This window comes from Peromyscus leucopus, chromosome 8a, assembly GCF_004664715.2.
Source record: "Peromyscus leucopus breed LL Stock chromosome 8a, UCI_PerLeu_2.1, whole genome shotgun sequence".
NCBI classification, from domain to species: Eukaryota; Metazoa; Chordata; class Mammalia; order Rodentia; family Cricetidae; genus Peromyscus; species Peromyscus leucopus.
Window position 1 is genome coordinate 53695175 of NC_051085.1, and position 21930 is coordinate 53717104.

Genomic DNA, 21930 nt, shown 5'->3' on the forward strand with positions numbered 1-21930 from the left:
TGGCTGACACAGGGATTTCCAGGCCAGTCAGGGCTACATAGTGAGATCTATCTCAAAAGAAAAGATGTAAGGAAGGAAGGAGGAAAGAGGGAAGGAGGGAGAAAGGAAGGAGGGAGAAAGGGAGAGAGGGAGGGAGAGGGGGAGGGAGAGAGGGAGGGAGAGAGGGAGAGAGGGAAGGAGAGAGGGAGAGAGAGAGAGAGAGAGAGAGAGAGAGAGAGAGAGAGAGAGAGAGAGAGAGAGAGTGTTCTGGCAAATGTGCCCTCAGGCCAGTCCCATCAAAACAATTCCTCCTCAATGAGACTGTCTTCCCAGATGATTCTCAATTACATCAGCTGACAGTTGAAACTGACTACCATACCCTGCAGTTTAAATTGGTCCTGAGAGCAGAGTATGTCTTCAAAAACACATCTTGAGCAAAAAGGGCAAATTTTATAGACTGTTAAAATAATCTGCATGGCCGGGCGGTGGTGGCGCATGCCTTTAATCCCAGCACTCGGGAGGCAGAGCCAGGCGGATCTCTGTGAGTTCGAGGCCAGCCTGGGCTACCAAGTGAGCTCCAGGAAAGGCGCAAAGCTACGCAGAGAAACCCTGTCTCGAAAAACCAAAAAAAAAAAAATAATAATAATAATCTGCATGCCAGAATTATGGTGCATCAAATATCAGTGACAGTAAGTAGACGTTAGTTGAAAAATGAGAGAGAGAGAGAGAGAGAGAGAGAGAAAGAGAGAGAGAGAGAGAGAGAGACTGAGACTTAACCCCAGATTTAAACCATGATACCCCACTGTTGGTCCCTAGGGAAGAGGGAGGAGAAGAGATTGCCCGAATCCAGGCAAGCTTGCTGGTTCTCAGCTCCCTCTCTTCATTCTATACAGTTCAGGATTCCCTGCTCAGGGAGTGGTCCTGCCCACAATTAAGAGGGATCTTCTTGCATCGATTAATTGAATCAGTCTCAGAAGCTGATCTGAATCTAGAAGTCCTTCGTAGGTATGCTCAGAGAGCCAAGTTCACAACTAATGCTATCGCAACTTTGCCCAGGTCTATAAAAGAGGAAAACAGTGCATTCTGAAAGGCAAAATCAAGTCACCAGGAAAAATGTCCTCAGCTGGGCAACAGGAGCCTTCCAATGATGCCTCTGCGGCAGGCATGGAGGACCTGCAGGACTCCTCCTTTCTATGCCCACTAAGCAACCTCCACTTTTTGTTTTGCCTTCCTAGATGTCTTAGCTGGGCAGTGTCCCAGACAGCACAGAGGGGGTTGCCCCGGTCCCCAGAAATGAAGCTAGAATAGGACTAAATACTGTCAGTCACAATTCATGTTCTGATGAATTCACAGCTTCCTAAAGTCCAGCTCCTAATTCTGGGTTGAGCCAGAACAAAGACCAAAGAAATCAAAGACAAGGGCCTTTCTCTTTCCCCCGCTGCTCCCAATTTGTTGACGCTCCTTAGCCACGCCATTAATGTTTTTCTTCCATTAAAACCTCATAGACTGAGATGTGGCTCAGTCGGAGTGCTTACTTAGCACACAGAAAGCCCAGGTTCCATCCCCAGCCCTGCATAAAACAGTGTGATGGTGCACACCTGTAATCCCAGCACTCAGAAGGTGGAGGCAGGATGCTGTGGAATATTACTTTAACTATGTAAAGATGTGTTACATTTGTTTATGCTGCATTTGTTTAATGATGTAAAGATGTGTTGCCTTGCCTGCCTAAGACACCTGATTGGCCTAATAAAAAAGCTGAATGGCCAATAGCTAGGCAGAGGAGGAATAGGTGGGGCTGGTGGGCAGAGAGAATAAGTAGGAGGAGGAATTTAGGCTTGGGAACAAATGAGAGAAAAGAACAAGGGAGAAATAGAGGGAGACGCCCAGGGCCAGCCAGCCAGGCAGCTGCCAGACAGACAAACATGGAAGAAGCAGGAAAGTAGGACATACAGAATGAAAGAAACATAAAAAGCCCCAAGGCAAAATGTAGATGAAGAGAAACAGATTAAATTAAGTTATATGAGCTAGTGGGACAAGCCTAAGATAAGGCTGAGCTTTCACAATTAATACTAAGTCTCCGTGTCATGATTTGGGGGTGGCAGTCTGAGAAGGCCTGCTACCAGAAGTCCAGGTCACCCTTGGCTACCTAGTGGGTTCAAGGCCATCCAAGACACTGCCTTAACAATAATAACAACAACAACAAAACCTTCAAAGACGGGTTTTCTGGGCACCTCTAGGAAGCCAAAGGAAGGGAAAGCATACGTCTCTGTCTGCTTAGCATTATTCGGACGAGCATCTGAAAGACCCCTCCATCTCAACATGTCTAAAGCACAGCCGTTACTGTCTCCACTCCCACACCAGCATCTTCCCCGGGCTTCCTCATTGTAACAACAGAGTCCAGGACAGAAGCCCAAAGCAGAGCCTACCCAGGAAGGACCCTTCTCTCTCTCTTCTTTCCACAGAAGTCACCTGACACCAGGTGTGGTCATTGCTCTCTGAGTTGCCATGGGTTACCTTCTTCTTGGGTGTCTGTGCATCTCACTCTTCTGCTGTTTATTCCACAGCATGCCCACTGCAGTACGGCATTCACTGGCTTCTCATTTGCATGTTTCCCCAACTCCCATGTCCTCTGAGGACTACAGAGTCTTGCTCCTCTCCACACCCATGGCGCTATGGTCTCCACTCCATGTTTGCTCACCTTGTGAGGCTTGGCCACCTTACCTCCTCTGAACTGGCTAAGACAGATTGGCCTTGGGTCTCAACATTGGCTCTCATCGGTGGCCAGGATGCTCTCCTCTACATCTGCCCAAGGCTGTGCTCAGGCTCCACTCACTCAGCCAGAGATCTGGGACCATCCCTGCCTGCAGCTCTCCTGCACTGGCCACTGGACCTCTTATGAACTTGCCTCTCTTCAGGACACTGCTCAGTCTCTGAAATACAGCACATGCTCTCTCCCTTGGTGTCACATGCTCCAGGTGGCGGGCAATGCTGGAGGCGAGGACTGTCTCCTGCCCCGTGAGGAACACTCCATGTAGAGAAGGTGCTAAAACAGTATTTACAAGAGAAGGAGCCAGTGGAGTACACTCGACTAAACAGAGACCTCTGTGGCCATATGCAAAAGACATGGTTTTCATAGTCACATGCAAGAAGAGAGCTGAGGGCATTGGTGGTTCCTAATCACACACATACCTTTGAAGTTGGTGCCGAATAGTGGTTAATATTTAATATTAATAATTGGAGCATTCCCTCCTGACCCAGGATGCTTGGACATTTAAAAGACTCACATGCTATACTTCCTCGAAGCAGTAAGCAGTTGGAGAGAGAAGACCCTCTGGCTGAGCTGCCTGCCAGTTGGGCAGGGAGCTCAAGGGAAGCCAATTTTTTGAGTCAGAAGCCTATGCTGGAGTGGGCTTTTCATGGATGTAGCTGTCCTGGAGTCTCTCATGCTTCTGTTAAGTAACTTCAATAATGTATTGGTTCACCCAGCTAGACTTGGGTGGGATCATGTCTTTGTTCAATCATGGAGTGGGTACGCTTAAGTTTACATCCCTCATATACAAAAGCCACACAAAAGAGGGTCCCTTGTTCTCTACCCTAGAACAAAAAGTGATATCCATCCTGCATTTGGGAAACTTATTTTTAAGGTTCTGATAGTCTACAGTTTTATGAAGAGATTAAATTAAGAGCATTTTTGCCAATACTTGGTTTAGCAATAAAGCCGTCAGATGTAAATTGTGGACATTATCTTCACACTACTCTTTTTGTTGGTGAGTGAGAACGACCCCCACTGTTAGGCTAAATTACTAATTTGATGGTTGCATTTGTCGAGAAGGTGCCTGTTCCAACTTCAGAACATAAGAAGCCATTCAAAGTGCTTCAGAAATCCGGGTGAGACCACTCCTCTGTTTCCAGTCCCTTTCTAACATCACTCTGCAGCAATGCCCCTCTAGGGTGCAGGGAACTCTCCTGGGCACTTTGCTCATGAGGTCTCAGCTCATCATGACAGAGAACGCAGGGAAGGGACAGCAGTGTGGTCCCAAGGAGGTTGGTGTCATCACGGGTTCATTCATACCTGTTGCATTGCAGGAGTCCACAGCACCTTCTGCGGAGTCATTGCTCATCTGCGCCTGAGCATCTGTGCGGTTTCGCAGGGCCAGTAGAGCAGGGCCTTTGCTCCCACCTTTAAACGTGAACGGGAGGCAGCCTGCTGGGAAGAACAAGGTGAGGCATTAATGTCAAGTAGGGCTTACACACATCCTGCCTCAAGTAGGATCTCCTGTCTTACAGGGTGTAGATAGTACTGTGATGAGGACTCCCAACACCTTCCACTTGGAGCCTCCTTGACACCATTACACGTGGTGGGATTCAAGGTGAACCCAAACACATATCTATAGAATGTGAGTGCATACACTAACCCTAACCCAGCCTGAAACCATTGGCTCATATCCTTGAAGACCAGAAAGACCCTTGGGGGAAAATATCTAGCTTGATCCCTTCAGAAAGTCTCTGATAGGTACTTCACTGGGGACATTTTCCTGGGACACTGTAATTCAGCTGCTCCATACTGAGCCTCCTCTGGGATGCAGCTCGCAGTGGGGATGGGGAGGGGTGGGTTGTGTGTCTCTCAGTCAATTGGGTTGACGAGATGAAGGGGAGAGGGATGGAAGCTGGGAGCTTGTGTCATGCTGTGCTGAGCTGACCCATGAAAGACAGCCCAGGCATGGGCCATGCCCCCGCCAGACCAGTGGATCTCCAATACATGATGGTGATTTGGTGATACTGGGTGTCGTATGTCTGTAATTAACCATGGGATGCATGAGACACACAGTTCAAGGTCATGGGTCTTTAGCAGCCTAGTCTGCCCAGCCCACACTGAACTTTAGAAATGTTTAACATTTGAAAGAAACATCAAAACCTTGTCCTCTACCGGTGCCCACCATGTCTAAGCCAGACAGTACAGAGGAGCCCCTAGGGTTTGCCATGGGAGTCTACTCCCATGAAGGGGCCTGTTAATCTGAGAACCATGGTGTAGCAGGCTAGCAGATCTGTCTCTGTTTGGGGGGAAAGGCATAGATGGAAGGCAACAGCAAAGGGATGTGTGACAGAAATGGCTGATGGCACAGGAGATGGCTAGAGAAAACTCAACAGCTTGAAGAAAACTGGATCTAATCCCCCATTGGGTAGAAGGACTGGCCCTGGGTGGAGTGCTAGGGGATGACAAAATGGGGGTTATGGACCTCTAGAACCTCTTAATACAGAACAAAAGGAGAAAACTGAAAAGTCACATGGCTACTAGTTAGACGTACTCTCTCTGTCCTGTCTAAAGAGGGAATTGTATTGGCACAGGGAAATCACCAATGGATAATATCTGTGATTGAAGTATGTTCCATAATATCAAAAGATATGGCATGTCAACTGCCCATCCTAGAGACAGTACTTGGATAAATGTGCAACGTACCCATGATAGTCATGGACATGATGTCTTGAGTAGAGTTTGCAGTACCTACACAGACCAGCGCTGGAGTACAGTAGCTTCCTCTCTAATCTGATGACTCCGCATCATTGGACCAATCACAATACACACATGCCTCAACCTTGAAACTAGTCTTTGGGTCGGAGAGTTCTGGTTTCCTGTTTCATGCCACCCTGATCTGCCTGGAATCTACAGAATGGGGTGCCTGAATTTCTCCTCTTCCCTCAGGGGAAAGAGCTCAAACCACGTGTCCACCATTCTTGTACCTCTAAGCCTCCAGCCTGTGTGTCTGGTCTGTGTACTTCTTTCAAAGTCCTGAGCATCTTACAGATGTCTGGATCTAAAAGACCAAAGCTGAGCTTTTGTTCTAAAATAAGAGGAGTGGGTAAAGGTTAAAAATCAGCCATGAAAAATTTGGACCATAAAAGTGAACCAAAGCTACCATGATTCAAGGTGCTCAGGGGAGCCAGGAGATCACACTGAGGACCCAACACTGCCACCAGGTACAGGGAGGAGTCTCCTCAGGATTATGATATAGACTGTGTCTTGGGACTATGCTGGTCTATCATCAGAGAGGAAGGAACAGGAGCTCAATTGCAAAAGGAATATCCATTGATTCATCCATTAATGGTACAGGAGTTTCCCTGTGACCAACCAGACGCAGTCCCCAAGGCTGGAGGTGGCAATGGCTCTTCTGTATATACATGGCAGCTTCTTGTGACTCAGTCCCAAGCCAGGGACACCAAGAAAGAAATTGTATGTGAACACAGAGGCTGAGGCTCTGGAGCTCAAATGTTTAGGGTGTGAACCCATTCCCCTGATCACAGCCTGTGAGTGGAATGGATAAGGGGCGGACTTTTCTCCCTGGTTTACATGAGCAGATACTGCGCAAACCAGAGCTCTGGGATGGACAGCAGGATGCGATGCCCTTGGCAAGAGCCCAGGCCCATGTGACTGGTATTTGGGGTAGTATAGTGGGTCTGGTGTAGACGACACCATGGGCAGGCACTCTGTCGGACTGTGACTAGACGTAAACAGCCCAGAAGGGACAAATGGAACAAGGAACCCGTTGGTGATCAAGTGTGATGGGAGATGGTAACACTCCTGAGGGCTCTATGTGCCCACAGGGCTACTCCCTCACTTACACGCAATAGCTCACAAGGCTTGCAGATTGATGGGTATAGATGTAGCTGCAACATGCCATCATGCTTTTGTACCGATGAAAATCAGGATTTTAAAATCTTTAGTAGTAAAATGAAAAGCACTCATCCATTCACCACACACTGCCCAGGTGCTCTGACTCCAGCCAAGGCGAGTTGTATGTGTGCCGAATAAATATCATCTACATTTGAGCCGATGCCGGGTTTAGACATTTTCCCCTAAAAGGACTGTTCAGCAGGTCCCAGGATTGCAAGGTCTGTGAAAAGACGGCAATCCTCCAGAAGAGAAGGAACCTGTAGACAACTAACTCTGAGCTAATGAAGGGAAGGAGGGAGGAGAGATGAAGAGAGGCATGCACACATGGACGCATATGTGTACACACAGAGGAGCACACACACTTACCCACATGTATCCACACACATACACACATACATAAAATTTGTGCATACTCTGAGTCCCTCTCAGTGTGCAAGGGGTCACTCACTCTACAGCAGCAGGAACTTTCTTCCTGGGCACTGCTGTAAAGAGTGTGGCCCGGCGCTAACCTTCTGACAGAGCCTCCTCCAGGTGGAGGTACGCCAGAGAGTGCTTCAGGTCACTCCCTGCCCTAATTCTGTCTGCCAGATCATCATGTCTCTTTCTGGCCTCCGCAAGAACTTGATAGGAGTTCAAGTTCACCGTTCAAGTCCCTGGAAGCCTCTGAGTCCCCCTCCTGGCAGTAACCAAGAGCAGATGTGTTCTAAAAAAAAAAAAAAAAAAAAAAAAAAAAAAAGACCTCCAGCAGGCTCAGAGCCTCAGAGCAAGCTCTAGTATGGACCTATGCAGCCTAGTGCCGTGTCTGGGTTTGAGTCCGGGTTCTAGCCAAGGCTGCAGAGAATGAACCCAGCAAAGGCTAAAGTCCTCTGAACTGAACTGTTCACTAAGAATGGGAGTCTTTCCTGACACCCAGGAGTGACACAAATATGGTAGAATGAAATCCTTGGGAGATGAGCTGGTCTGAAGACAGACTCATGACGGATGGTACTGCGTTCAGCCCACAGGAGCATGAACTGGAAGACTTGTCCTTGGCACTTCGGCAAAGGAGATGGGAGCAGATGCCTTCAAGATGAAAGGGAAGAGGTTTCTGGTGTTGTTTGAGATGTCTGAATGGAATGAAATAGCTCTGGACCAAAATATTTAAACCACTATTCTTTCTCTCTTTCTCTCTTTCTTTTCTCTCTCTCTCTCTCTCTCTCTCTCTTTCTTCCTTTCTTTCCTTCCTTCCTTCCTTTCTTTCTTTCTTTCCTTTCTTTCTCTTTCTTTCTTTCTTCCTTTCTTTCCTTTCTTTCTTTCTTTTTCTGCATTTGTCTTTGGAGTGATTGAATCATTCTCCTTCATACTCTTTTCAAGACTCTTTGCTGTTGTAGCCAGTCAGCATTTTCCTTTTCAAGGGAGAGTAATATTCCATTTTCTGTATAGACCATGATGTGCTTGTTGATTCAGCCATGTGGGGGAGGGGGGCACTTGGTGCTTCTATCTTTGGCTGTTGTGAAAGATTTATTTATTTTTATTTTTATGTGTGTAAGTGTTTTTGCTTGAATGTATGTATGTATCATATATATGCAGTGGCTGTGGAAGCCAGAACAGGGTGTTGGGTCCCCTGAAACTGGAGTTACAGATGACTGTGAGCTGCTATGTGGGTGCTGGGAACTGAACCTCAGTCTTCTAAAAGTACCAAGTACTCTTAATTGATGTCATCTCTCCAGCCTGTCACAAAACTCAACAAAGTGGAGACAACCAAAAAAGACACCTGTGAAGGGCTTAGAGAGATGGCTCAGCGGTTAAGAGCACTGGCTGCTTTTCCAGAGGTCCTGAGTTCAATTCCCAGCAACCCCATGGTGGCTCACAACCATCTGTAAAAGGATCTGATGCCCTCTTCTAGCATGTACATATGCAGAACACTCATACATAAAATGTTCATCAATAAAATTTTAAAAAGACATCTATGTGTGCTTTGGCACACGCTATCCTCAACAAGCACAAGGAAGCATCAGGAAACATCAAAGGTAAAATAACCAAAAGGCCTGTTGATTTCATAAATCTTTTATGTATTTTGGACCCAGAAACTTATCTGAAATGTTTTGTTTGAATAATAAACTTTCCATCCCATTTAAAAAAAAAAAAAAAAAACAGTAAAAATGTGACACAGAGCATCTCGGGCTGGGGGTGGGGGTGTCTGTTTGTCTGCTCTCTGTTCTCCTGATACCCAGCTACACAGCTACTTACTTCAATTGGCCCCAGGGGCCTTGAAGGACCAAGAAGGGAGAGAGCAAAGCAGAGGAACCTAGAGTGACATCCAAACTCTGAAGTCTGCTTTTGCTGACCCCAGGGAGGGGCACATCTCCTTCTGGGGGTGCACAGACTAGGAGGGCCCTCCTCCCGGAGTGCATGCAGGAACCCCCTTCACTGCAGCACACCAGCTCTAAAGCAGCGACTGTCTGCGCCTCTTTAAGTCTCCCAAGCTCATGCCCAGGGAAGGGCTTGGCTAGGGCTGGCTCACAGAGGGGGAAGTAGTAACTGCAGGGATTCCCACTGTGTCTGTCGCCTCCAGGAGCTCTGAATTCCGAAACTCACATGGCTCAAAATAGAGCCCAGTTGTGGTTGCTTCCACTCTTACAGTCTGTGCTCTAGGAACAGCAGAGAGATGAATAGCACCAGCCTTCCCCAGCGGAGGAGGCAGGCAGCGCGGGAATACTGTGGACATGCATTCTGCCTCGGATGTGTGGTGTGGCCAACTGGTTACCTATTTTAAGCCCATTTTGAAGACATGGGAGCAAGCAAGGAATAAAGTAAAGGTTCAATTAGTCCTTTAATTCCCCCTGCGTGTAAGTCTGGATTTTATCCAACTGGGAAAACCTGCTTCCATGAGATACTGAAAGAAAGAAAACAGAGAAAGTATTTCACAGAGCAGAGCATGGAAAAGCCACCCAAATTATTCTAGGATGGCCGGCACACGTTGCGGACTTAGAGCGCACAGTGCATTACCCATGGATGTTAGGATACCAGGGCTTCATGTGAGTAGGCTACTGTGTATCAGTTGTTTTTGCTGTGCTCCTAGATGGGTTCTGCCATTGGCCCGTTTCAGCCTCTCCCCCAAACACCTATTACACCTGATCGGAGAGTTTGTCTAAACTTGGAGAGTCATGGCTGGAGTTCCAAAACATCAGAAGTCACTTAGTCTAACAGCAGATGATGAAACCTTTGAGCCACACTAAGAAAAAGAATATTGCCCTATGTGAGAGAGTACAGTGAGCAGACTGTCGGAGCTCTACAGAGGCAAGGCGAAATCACATGGCCATCACTGTCATCATTAGGACAGGCCAAGGGGTCCAAAGCAAGTCTCAGGACAGGGCCGGCTAAAGTCAGGCTTGCAATTCTGTTTTCCTAACTGCAGAGTAGAAGTGAGGCAGGATAGAGTGAAGAGCGGGGTCTGAGGGGCTTTATCCATAGGCTGTGAGTTAGTATATAAAAAGCCACTGACAGGGAAAAGGCTGGTCACCACTCCAAGGGTGTCTGTCACAGACAGAGCACAGCACAAACAAGCCCACGATACCCGGATATTGAAGTCTGCAGCTGTGGTAGACATTTCCCACGGAGCTGTTTTCTAACCTTCCTCCCAGCTCTGTCCTACTTCCTCCTTTGGAAGTGTATTTTCAAATTGACTAAGATAGCATGGGGGAGCTTGCTGACATGTATCGTGTGTGTGTGTGTGTGTGTGTGTGTGTGTGTGTGTGTGTGTGTGTGTGTGAGAGAGAGAGAGAGAGAGAGAGAGAGAGAGAGAGCCAGTCAAAGGACAGCTTTTCAGAACCGATTCTCCTTCCACCTTGCTTTTGAGGCAGGGTCTCTCTTGTATCCGTCACTGTGCGGTACACTCCAGGTCAGCTGCCCGAGAGTTTCAGGCACACTCCCCACAGGAGTGCAGCAATTACAGATGCTCACCACCAACCACAGCCAGCTTTTGATGTGGGTACCTGGGACAGAACTTGGGTTGTGATGTGTTTTAACTGCTGAGTCCTCCCCCAGCCATGGCCCTTCTTCATAAACTCTCTCTGCTCCTGCCTCTATCCACGTGGCTATGTACAGTTTTTTATTCAAGGACACAAGAACCTAGAAATCACAGTGGTTGTTCACTATACTCTGACCCACATCAGAAAAATTCTCTTTTGATGCTCCTATAGTCATGGGCTTCTGAATATGCAAATGTAGCGTATGTTTCTTTTACCACGCCTACCAAGTTGTGTATAGAAGATTAACCAATGGAAGCCTGTTTAAGTTTCTTCACGGTCTGGGAAATGGGAGCAGGTTATGAAGTTTATGTGCACTGCCAGTAATTAGGAAGAAGAAAAACTAAACTGAAAATCCCTGTGCAGAGTCAAGTATTAAACCCTGGCAAGCCTAGAGATGGCCAAGGTCGGCTTCCAGCACCGTCTTTCCCACAGAGACAGAAGCAGGTGCCTCTGCAGAGGCAGACAAGATGAGGACAGGAGGGGGAAGCCATCTTCCCACAGTGCGCACTCTGGGGACTCACAAGTCTCGAGTATGCAGCAGAGAGGAGACAGGAGGTAGAAGTTCATACTGCTCCCTGACTCTCGATCTTCCTAAAGCTTTATTCCTTAGGCACGTATCAGAAAGGTCACCATTTCTATCCACCGCCACCCTCCAAAATGCTGCTCCCATCTCTAATCTCCACACTCCGTTGATTCTCTTTAATTCATGGTCTCTACTGTGGGCCACCATGTTGTTTTTAACTTGTCGTCTCTAGCTTCATGCTATGCAAAAAGCACTAGGTGGAAGAACTGGCCTTAGTGTTCTGGCTTCAGGGTCTTCACAACCCACCAGAATAGAGTCCAGTTGCCCAGTCCTTCAGAGGCTTGCATGCCGTTCTCAGAGAGTGTGGTCTGGGAGGCTTGCATGCCGTTCTCAGAGAGTGTGGTCTGGGAGGCTTGCATGCGGTGCTCAGAGAGTGTGGTCTGGGAGGCTTGCATGCGGTTCTCAGAGAGTGTGGTCTGGGAGGCTTGCATGCGGTGCTCAGAGAGTGTGGTCTGGGAGATTAAGCTGCTGCTGCTGCTTGGCTGAGCGTCAGCAGCTGTGAAGTCTGGAGCACTACTGTATGAAGAAAAGGCACAGGGCTGTGCTGGGCTGCAGAGGGTGAAGTTGCAGGGTCTGGGAAGAGCAAACCCAGCAGGGCCGTCACAGTACTCCGTCCCTTCAAGTCCCCACTCTTAGAGGAAAACCGGAGGCCGAGTAGAGGGATTCCAGAAGTTCTCCACTCTCTGCAGCCAGAGAATAAATAAACCAAGAAACGTTTTTACCAAAGTCAAACAACACAAATTCGGGGGGAAATCACACCGAGAAAACATTTAAAAAAATATTTTTTTCTTTGGGAAAATAAAATGACTCTCGAGAGTCACATGGTGCTGTACCATGGATCTTAATGTACACCAAAGGGTCCTGTGTGTTAAGGGCTTGATCTTCAGCCGATGGTGCCAGTGGGAAGGAGCCTGATAGAGGTCTCCAGGTCTTCAGGGAGTGTGTTCTTGAGGGCATATTTGGGCCTCAGCACTTCCTCCTTCGCCTCTCTTTGGTCCCCTGGCCACACTGTGAGAGCTTTGCATAAGCGTGAGCTTCCATCAGGACATTCCCACAGGCCCAAAGCAGTGAGGCCAACTGGCCCCGGATGTGGGGGTAGTTGTCCATGCTTCGCCCCTGAAGCACCTAACCACTAGGTACCTGCCCCCACCCGGGGTGTGGCCGAGACAGGAACCTCTTAAGACGGGAGATGCTAATGTGCTTGCTCTCTTGGCTCCTCGTGATGGTGGATGCAGGACTGCAGACCAAGTCCGAGTTCTCCAGAGAACCCAGTTGGACTGCGCCTCACCTCTCCTGGGTCCTGTAACCCATCCCTTTGCTGATTGTAAGTCACCCCAAAATAAACCCCTTTTTACTACCAGATGAACTACGTGGAATTGCCTCATTAATTGCCGCTTTACCTGGATGGAAACAAGCCCAAAACATCCTTTTCTTTCTCTGTCTTGATTAACCAACAAATTCCTTACACGAACAGGAAGCCGAGTAACACATATGGAGGTCTTCCGGGGTTTGTGTCAGTAACCACAGAGTTGGTCTTACACACAAGGAAATGAAGTCGCTGTCGTTCGTGTGATGGCATTTCAAGCCACATCAGCAAAAAGCCGAAATCTCACCTGCTGATGGTTGGCCTGCCCCCCTTGCTGTGCTTTCTGCAAGGGCGGGAAGGTTACCTACGGTCAGAGTTGGCTCAACAGTCAGGAGCAGCCGCCTCCACACAGACTGGCCCTCCCTGCACTGATGGGATCAGGACGACGACACAGGACGTGGCTGTGACCCGCACAGCTTCGAGCACTGACCTGACGGGGGTCAGAGGGAATAACAGACACTCAAGACACATGTGCAGAAGAGCTGGATCGGGTGGGCGGTGTGCACTCTGGTGGAGCTGCATACCCCAGAACAACCTGGCGCTTCAGCGTGCCTGTGAGGTACAGCCCAGAGGGAGGAGTAAGCTAGCCTCAGTCGGAGGTCCCTGTAGGTGAACAGGCTCAGGCTGTAAACGACACCACAATTTGCACTTGGACCAGAGGCAGGCTTTGCCGTCCCTTTGAGCCTGACCCAGGATCCGAGGCATTGATCCCGGACATGGTCACACCCATACACATTCACTCAGGGCTGTCTCGGCTCCCCCAGAGGACATCCACAGGGACTCTCTCGCTGAAGATGTGCACCACTATTTTACAGGGGATTGTCTGGCAATCAGCTCCGGTTTCCCTCGGGGAGAGGGTATTTCTACACACAGGACCACACTGGAGAAACCCACATGGGTTCCAGGCACAGCAGCAGTCACCTGCAGGGTGGCTGGGCATGGGTGGCTGGGGGTGGTGGTGGCTGGGCACGTCAACCAGACTAAAGAGCACACATCCCATGGTCCTATTTTAGGAAGAAGGAGCATGGCGGACATGGTTTGTCCCATGCACCAGCTCCTCAGGTGCGATCTCTTTGCTCTGCCCCCTGCATGGCATATTCTCAGCCATGTTGACCACACAGCAGCCACCACCCTGGCCAGGGAGCTGACTCCAGACAGCAGCCCTGTGGAGGAGACTTTCTGAGGAAGCCTAGAACCATGTGAGTAGAGACGGGAGGCATCTCCTTTTTCCTCCCGATTCTCACTCGGACGTTGCAGCAGAGTTTGAAGGAGCCAAACAACTCAGATGACATCTACTGAATAGTATGGACAAGAATCCCCCGCAGACTGGTGACCTGCTGGACCACCAGAGGTTCAGAAAGTGACCCAGCCAGGTGCTAGCTCTTCTCCTTGCCTATCCCTGAGAAATACCCAGGGTCCAAGAAGGGACCACTAAAAGAAAGCTGAACCCAAATGGCACAGAACCCCAGAGGGGGCTCAGGGAGTGGGCGGCTCAGGGGTCAGTCCCTAAGGCTGACACCACTGTGGCCCAGCAAGACCTCAAGATCAGAGCACGAAGGAATCATATGTCATCGTGTCCAATCACACGGCTCACGGCAAGGAAAACCCTAGCATGCTTATCTACGACATGAGACTTGAACAACCCGTGTGTCCAAGGAAAAGCCAGCAGCACTTCTATTTAGGCTTGCTGCTTGTCATCCGAAATAGAGACCAACCTTCAAAGCTGTTCTGTGAGCTTGCAGGGTTGAGGGGAAGAGGGGAAGGAAAGAAAGAAGAGAGTTTAATGTCTTCTCTTTCCTACAAAGACCACCAGGCCTTGGTAATTTTGGTGGAAGACTGGGGCAAATGTCTCACAGTCTCAGAAAGTGCCCCTACCAACACTCACACCCACACCCTCACACTAGCTGTGTAGAGACAGGAGCGACAGTCAGAGTCGGATGTGTTTCTTAAGATGTTCTCCTTCTTGAAGTAAAAGGTGTCCCCCTGCAGGGCATCTGAAAGCCAGGCAGGAGCTCCTCCAGGCGAGAGGCGGGCTCCTGTCTGTGGCTCCGCTCCAGATGAACCTTCCTGAGCTCAATGCATGAGCTCATCCCTGACCCTTCACCTACTGTCCATCACGTGTGCCCCTGACGCCCCACACTAGCCCAGCTCAAGGACGGGCCTTACGGCCCCCAGGAGATGCTTACCCAAAAAGTTCCCAGTTTGAGAAATGGGACCGTTTAAACAGAAAGATGCTTGGGTTCCAACCCGCCTGTGATCACAATGCAAAAGGTGCCTTTTGAGGAGGCTCTGGCACCATGACTGTGGGACTGTCTGAAAAGTGAGATGCTGCATGGCGACGTTTTGGTCAAATATGCATTTAAAGTCATATGTAAATAGGCCAGATAAGTGAGGTGTGGGATAGCCCTAGTGCAGGAAACAGAGCAGGAGCCCTCGGCCTTGGGGAAGACCTCCCCATATAAAATTTAAATCACAGGGCAGATCTAGAGTAGAGGCTGCCCCTCGAATGCTTCCATTTCGAGACTCTGCTTTATTCAGACTTTATATTGTGTAAGTTATCAGCACGCAGTGAAAAGGAGAATTGTCATTTGTAACGAAAGAAATTCAAGGATAAATTGGGGGGCTCGTCATTAAATATTTCTGGTGAAACTGAGTTGGTTATTTTTTTTTTCAGTAAGATTGAATATTGACTCCTGCAGATGAAAAATCTCCCCAACATAGCAGAGGGTTTTTTTTTTGCCCAATTTTACCCTCTATCTTACATAGATGAAAAGAAAAAAACAAATATGCTTATGTTAATCACTTGAAGAACCTTCTCAGAGGGAGTTGGAAATCAGTTTTAAAAAACTATTCCCCCCGCCAGGCGGTGGTGGCGCACGCCTTTAATCCCAGCACTCGGGAGGCAGAGCCAGGTGGATCTCTGTGAGTTCGAGGCCAGCCTGGGCTACCAAGTGAGTTCCAGGAAAGGCGCAAAGCTACACAGAGAAACCCTGTCTCGAAAAACCAAAAAAAAAAAAAAAAAAAAAAAAAAAAAAAAAAAAAAAAAAAAACTATTCCCCCAAGATACAAGACATTAATGACATGATAAACATGCTCTACCCTCTCTGACCACAGGGAGGCAACAATCCCTAAACTCAAACAATGAGATCCCGGGGTGGGTGACCACGGGTCTGAAACTTGGGCTCAGCATGCCACTGGTAGAAATCATGGTCATAAGACTTTTCCATTGTCTGAAGACGTATTATTTCGTTTTATGTGTGTGGTTGTTTTGCCTGCAGGTATGTATGTGCGCCGTGTGCATGTCTGGTGCCCACAGAGGTCGGCAGACAGCACCCTATGTCCTGGAACCGGAGTTACAGATGATTGTAAGCCACCATGTAGGTGCTGGGGACTGAACCTCCATAAGAACAACAAGTGCTCTTCACCCCTGAACCACCCCACTAGCCCATCATAAAATCTTTTTACTTGAATATTTTTAAGCCATCTCCCTGGTGAAGCCTAGTATGGTAAATGACAGAGTATGGAAAGCCTTTGGATATCTTTGCTATCGAATAACCACAGTCACTGCAGGGTGCAAGGAGGAAAAGACAATGACCTAGTTATTTTAAAGGACAGGATCAGACTGACTGCAGGCTCCTGGATATCATGACGCAGCCGGAGATAACGGAATCATTTATATCAGATTGAAAGAACAGTCTGCACAGCCAAGTTGTCTTTCGAACGCAACTGAAAGATGTCCACGCAGGTCATAGCCACACAGCTGCGTGTCCTTCCTGAAAATGGTTACTAGAAGCTGCTGCTCAGTTAAAAGGTGTTGATGGAACAAACGCCTCAAACTCAGCACTGTGTGTCAGAATCAGGTGGGGAATTAGGAGCCCCAGGGAATGGAGAGCCAGTTTGGCACCTGCTGTTCTTATGAAACAGTCTTACTCTCTAGAGTCCAGTCCAAAAGTAATATTTCCTCTGACATCATACCTCACTCCCAGTTCCCCACATTAATATATATATGATTATATATTCATAATAAATAATATATCGATGATATATCATATTATAATAAATGACAGCATTGATGGTGTTATAATATATTAATAAATGTTAATATGTTAAATATATATCTCATGTCATTTGATCCTAGAACATTTTCCGTGTCATCTCCACCTACAGCACAAATCCACAAATGCAACCGAAAGAGACGGCAATACCATAGCAGCAGGCCACGGGCCACAGGCCACTGCCACGCCCCAGAGTTGCTGACCTACCACCCTCATCACTCCAGTGACAGAGAAGAGGGCATGAAAGGCAAAAAAAGAGAGACATCCACAAGCCAGGATGCGAGGCGAGCCGCTGAGGTTACAGAGGCGGGGCAGGAAGGGGCAGGCCTGACGCAGCAGCCTCCGTGGGGAGTGGACAGCTGTGTGGAAACTGAAGACAGAGGTGGTTTCAGGCCGGTGTCCCTCAGAGGAGCCTTGTGCTGGAGGCTCGGTACCCAGCTGACAGTTCATCTGAGAAGCGGTTGGGTCATGAAGGAGCTGTCCTCGTGAACAATGTAATCAACAATGAGGCCATAGCTTATGGTCCATGAAGAGGGGAGGCAGCACTCGGATCCCCATTGGGATCCCAACTTGAGTGTGCCTTGGAGCTCTTTCCCTAAGCTCCACCCGCGTCTTCCTGGTCCAGAGGACACTGGGGAACAGTTAGTATTCTGCCTCCTAAGCCGGGGGCTTCAAGTCTGAGCCCTTTCCTACTGTTTTCACTGAGGGGCTGTAGGCGAGCTGCTGGCCCAAGGCCACTTGGAGCATGTAGATTATAAGTCGTCAGGACGCTGAGCATGGGTGGAGCACCGTGGGAGCCCATGGAGAGAGAGTCACCCCTGTTTCTCTGTTCACATGGTGCTAGCAGAAATCTCAACATTTCTTGTCTCTAACTGCTGTGGAGGACCAAGGTAAGAAGGGGCTGTGTGGAACAGCCTCTGCATCTGAGGAGAAATTATCACTAAGGACACCCCCATCTTGTCCCCATCCTTCTCTGTGAAACATAAAATTAATTTTTATGATTTGTCTCTGTTAGAGAATACTAGTGTTTCTTTTCTTTTCTTTTCTTTTCTTTTCTTTTCTTTTCTTTTCTTTTCTTTTCTTCTCTTTTCTTTTCTTTTAAGTAATCACCACACCACAATCCCTGCCATGGCCTAGAGCACAAAGCAAGTGACCTTCACTGGGAATGAACCAACTGGTTACCTTTGCTTTCTTCTTTCAACTATCAGGAGGCTTGGGAGAAGCTAGCTTGCTCATTGGAAGCCAATGACCTCACCCTGGGTCCTGACAATAGCTTCCCGTCCCTTGTCTTACTTCACACTAAGGGATTTCTGTGGTCTAGGCTAACTTCACACGATAGACAACCAGCAATCTCCCATTCCCTTGCAGACTCCCGTAAGGTGTAAGCAGACGTACCCTTGGAGGTCAGGCAGGCCTTGAGGCAGATGTCCAGCTCTGAAGATGAGCAGAGCCCACGTTCAAGACCATCAGTGTCATGTGGACATGCCCTTCCCCGACCCCAAGAGTCTAAGCACTGTGACAGTACATGGTCTGATCCAGGAGACCCATGACACAAACCTATCCAAGAAGTAATGGCCCTATGCCAAGCCCAGCTAATGATGCCGTCTAATGACTTCTGGTCCCCTTGTTTCTCCTGGAGATGGTTCCCAGGACCTTGTTGATGCTAAGCAGAGTCACCACTGAGCTGTAGCCCTAGCCTGACAACCCCCTCCATTCAGGGCCAGCTCAGCTCTGACAGGAACAGTGTCCAGAGCACACACTTGCTGGTGTTCTAATCTTGAGCCTCTGCAGGTTTCCAAAAGAGGCAAATTGGATGGGGTTGGACAAGCAGACACCGCTCTGCCTAGTGAGGTTCAGCCTAAAATTTAAGTTTCCGCTGGAGAAAAAGTAGTTGCAGAATCTCCATCTGCCCAACAGCCCTGGCTCACTTGGAAGGACTTCCTTGACATGGGCTTCATTCCTGTTGATGGGTCTCTGTCTATTGTGTGCAGCTGGCTTCTCCTGCCTCCATCCTGCGACAGACAATGCCTCATCACAAGAGCTGGACAGCTAGCTGCCTGGCTCTTGGGCCCTGGTACCCAGTGACTGCTCACTGGCATGCCAGTTGTCCATCATAGAACCTGTGTTGGTCCAGAAGTGGTGCATGACTACATCCCCACATACCTTAATCAGTAATGGGGGAATCCTGAGACACAAGCACTCTTTGTGCTGAGAGGATCCAAGGGAGTCCTGCGACCACTCTCCAGATAGTCCCGAAAGCCACCTCCACTAGGACCTGAGATAGGGAGCGTACACAAGAAAGAACCTGCCACCTAAGTTCTCTTCCTGGTGGACTATCTGGGAGAGCACTTTGCTTCCACTATATGCTATTTTAAACTAGGAACAGATTTTTGTGCTGGGAGAGAGAGAGCAAAGCCCCTTCTTTTTCCTTCACTGAACGTGACTTTTTTTTTTGTAACATGGTCTAGCCTTCTGGGTTCAGACTCATTGTATCTCAGCTGACCGGTCTTCTCTGTCCATAATGCAGACTCCTACTAGCCAACGATCTACCCCAGTATGCAGAGGTATTGTGAGGATAAAGGGCAGTGTCTATAAAGCGCTTAGAGTTCTCAGATAAAAAAGCACAGGAGAAGAATAGAGCATCGACACCTTATTATTCTCACACAGAGTGGGTGGAATTGCAAAGAGAAATCATGTCAGCGATGTAAGGAAACTTAAAAGTCTGAGGCTTTAAAAGGCTGGGATTATTAAAACACCTAGATGTTTGACAGGAGAAAATTAAACTGTTCTCCTGTCTCAAAGATATAATGCCACTTTCTCATTACCTACCGCATCCCACAACCTCTTCTTCCTGCACCAAGCTTCAGTGTAACCAGGTAAGCACCAGAGATGAAAAATTACTGTATAGGTATGCCCTAAGGGGACAGCTGGGTCCCCAAAGAACAGCTGTGGCAGGCAGTCACCATCAGCATCAGCAGTTATGGTTGGGTTGTGTAGGACCAGAACGTACCATGAATGTGCCCAGGCAAACCTAACATCTACTCATGGATCTGGCTGGAAGCTGCATCTGTGCGGAGATGGGGAGACGAAACCAAGTTGTCCACATAAAGCCAGAACTCTGAAAGGGCCACAGCCATGTGGAAATGCAAACTGGAAGGATCCACCATCAGAACAGGGAGAATGACGAAGACAGGACCCTCTCCTGTTCCTCGAGGGGAAGCACTGTCTTGGGCAATAAACACATAGTTCCCATAACCCACCATGGGTCTGGAATCTAAGCTTCTCTGTATCTGTCTGGCGCTGGGACCATATACTGGAAAGTTAAAAATCCCAAGGAGGAGTACCCCAGAGGCTGCCTGAGAGGACCAAGCAGGTTCATCTGGACGGACATCGCAAGGGCGGGCACACACTCCTTCTCACACAAAGAGACGTCAGAGGAAACACCACCAAAGCCAGCCTGCAGGGGAGAGCATGCTTGAGTCTGTGCACAGAGTAAATAAGATTAGCCTGCCCCAAATTCCAGAAGCCAGCTGAAACAAAACCCTATGAGGATATCTGAACTCCTCGGACAAACGTCATTCACAATCATAACCAAAAGACAAAACATTTAAAAAAAAAATGCAGGCTTGACGAAGAATCAACCATCAGCCTTTAGAAATAAAACAAAAATACAGTTACTGAGTTTTTAAAATCCAGCACCTAAGAGGAAATTCCTAAGAGAGAATTAGGAAACTGGGAGGCAGAATGGATGGTTTTCCAAAACACAGCCTAGAGAAAAAGATACAATGTGAAAGAAGCATGAGATAAAACACATGACACAGAGAGGGAGAATATCTAGAGAGAACAACATCCAGAGGAGGAAAAAGAGACGCTGGCAATGGTGGATTCAAAGACACAATGAGAGAGACGTTTCAAGGTTGTCAAAACATGAAAGAATGTCAGAAATATGAGGCATGCAATCGGGGTAAGTGTCCTCTCTTGGATTACGTACTGGTCAGGGCCTCCAGAGAAATAGACAATAAGAGATGAGATGGACAAGTGGACAGATATACAGACGTACAAAGAGATGCATTGCAAGGAATTAACTTATATAATCTACAACTTGGGATCTGTTGCCCACCTCTGAGGCTGCCAGACAGGAAAGCACTCTGGCTTGAAGGAGCAGTTTTTGTTTCTGTTCAGACAGACAGGTAAAGGCTGCCCAAAGCATCAAGGGATCCCCCTACTTAAATGTTAATCCATTTCCAAACCATCATCACAGAAACATCCAGAGCAATATCTGAACGACTACTTGGACACACAGTGACCCAGTCGAGATGGCACACAAAATTAGCCATCACGGGTTCCTTGTTAGTGGAATTCCTAAGTGAAAAATGACAAAGGCGAAGGTTTAGAATGACCAAAAGCAAAACAAACAAACAAACAGTAGGCATATAGAGGAATGAAGTCTGGACATAAAATTTTTTTTTTCATAGACCTGAAAACATTTGAATAATACCTTCACATTTCTGAGGTTAAAAAACAGTATTAAAAGAACATTTTGCTTTAATCCACTGCTCGGGAGTAAGAACGAAGTCCAACAGAGAGAGGAAAATCATCCCGAGAGAGTTTCCGAGGCCTCCACGACGGTGGAAGAGCAGCCCTCAGTCACATGGCGACCACGCCTAGATGAGGTTGGTAAAGGTAACACAGCAGAATAGGAACAGGCCTGAAGACCCAGCAAGAAGTACCACCAGCGAGTCACCAAGGGCAGCCTCCAGGACTTGTCCTCTCATGGAGACAGTGACCATCTACCCACACTCAGTAGACAGAAACAGAGGGGTGGGGAGTGTGGCCAAGCACCAGCATCCCTTCTCTCCCCACCCTCCGGGCTGTGGTGGGCTGATCTCTCTGAAACCACACTACATCTTACTCCTAGATCTCAGTGACAAGAAAAACAATGAATGCAGTTAGCTTGACTGGTAATTATATCATGTGGACGTATCAAAACGCCATGCTGTGTGTCTTCTTCCATGTACACATACGTGCCTGGAAAGAACTTCCTGGAAAAATTAATTTTAAAATCATCCAGCTTTGTTATTATCAGAGACGCTGTGTTTATGATTACCACTGGTTGGCTAAAACAAAAAGAGGTGCTATTTTATATTTATTGGGTGGGTAAAATCTGACAAATTCAAATGTTCACAAAGACTCGCAACATGAGAAACGGTTGGTGGAAATTAAGTTAATACAATTATTTTTAAGACTGATTTGGTCTGTAAACCATG

The 21930-nt window shown here is 47.9% G+C and overlaps 1 protein-coding gene across 4 annotated transcripts in view; it reads right to left on the bottom strand.

The window, feature by feature from the left end:
* The window catches only part of Pde10a (phosphodiesterase 10A), a 445668-nt gene that overhangs the window by 233501 nt on the left and 190237 nt on the right, over positions 1-21930 (bottom strand). For 2 of the 4 annotated variants that reach the window (XM_028866647.2, XM_028866643.2), the window contains exon 2: positions 4052-4183. In XM_028866647.2, coding sequence (XP_028722480.1) covers positions 4052-4100 — 49 coding nt within the window. In that variant the 5' untranslated portion in view covers positions 4101-4183. Of the gene's footprint in view, positions 1-4051; positions 4187-21930 lie in introns of all 4 variants that reach the window. The other 2 variants (XM_028866646.2, XM_028866642.2) reach the window with 1 other exon arrangement.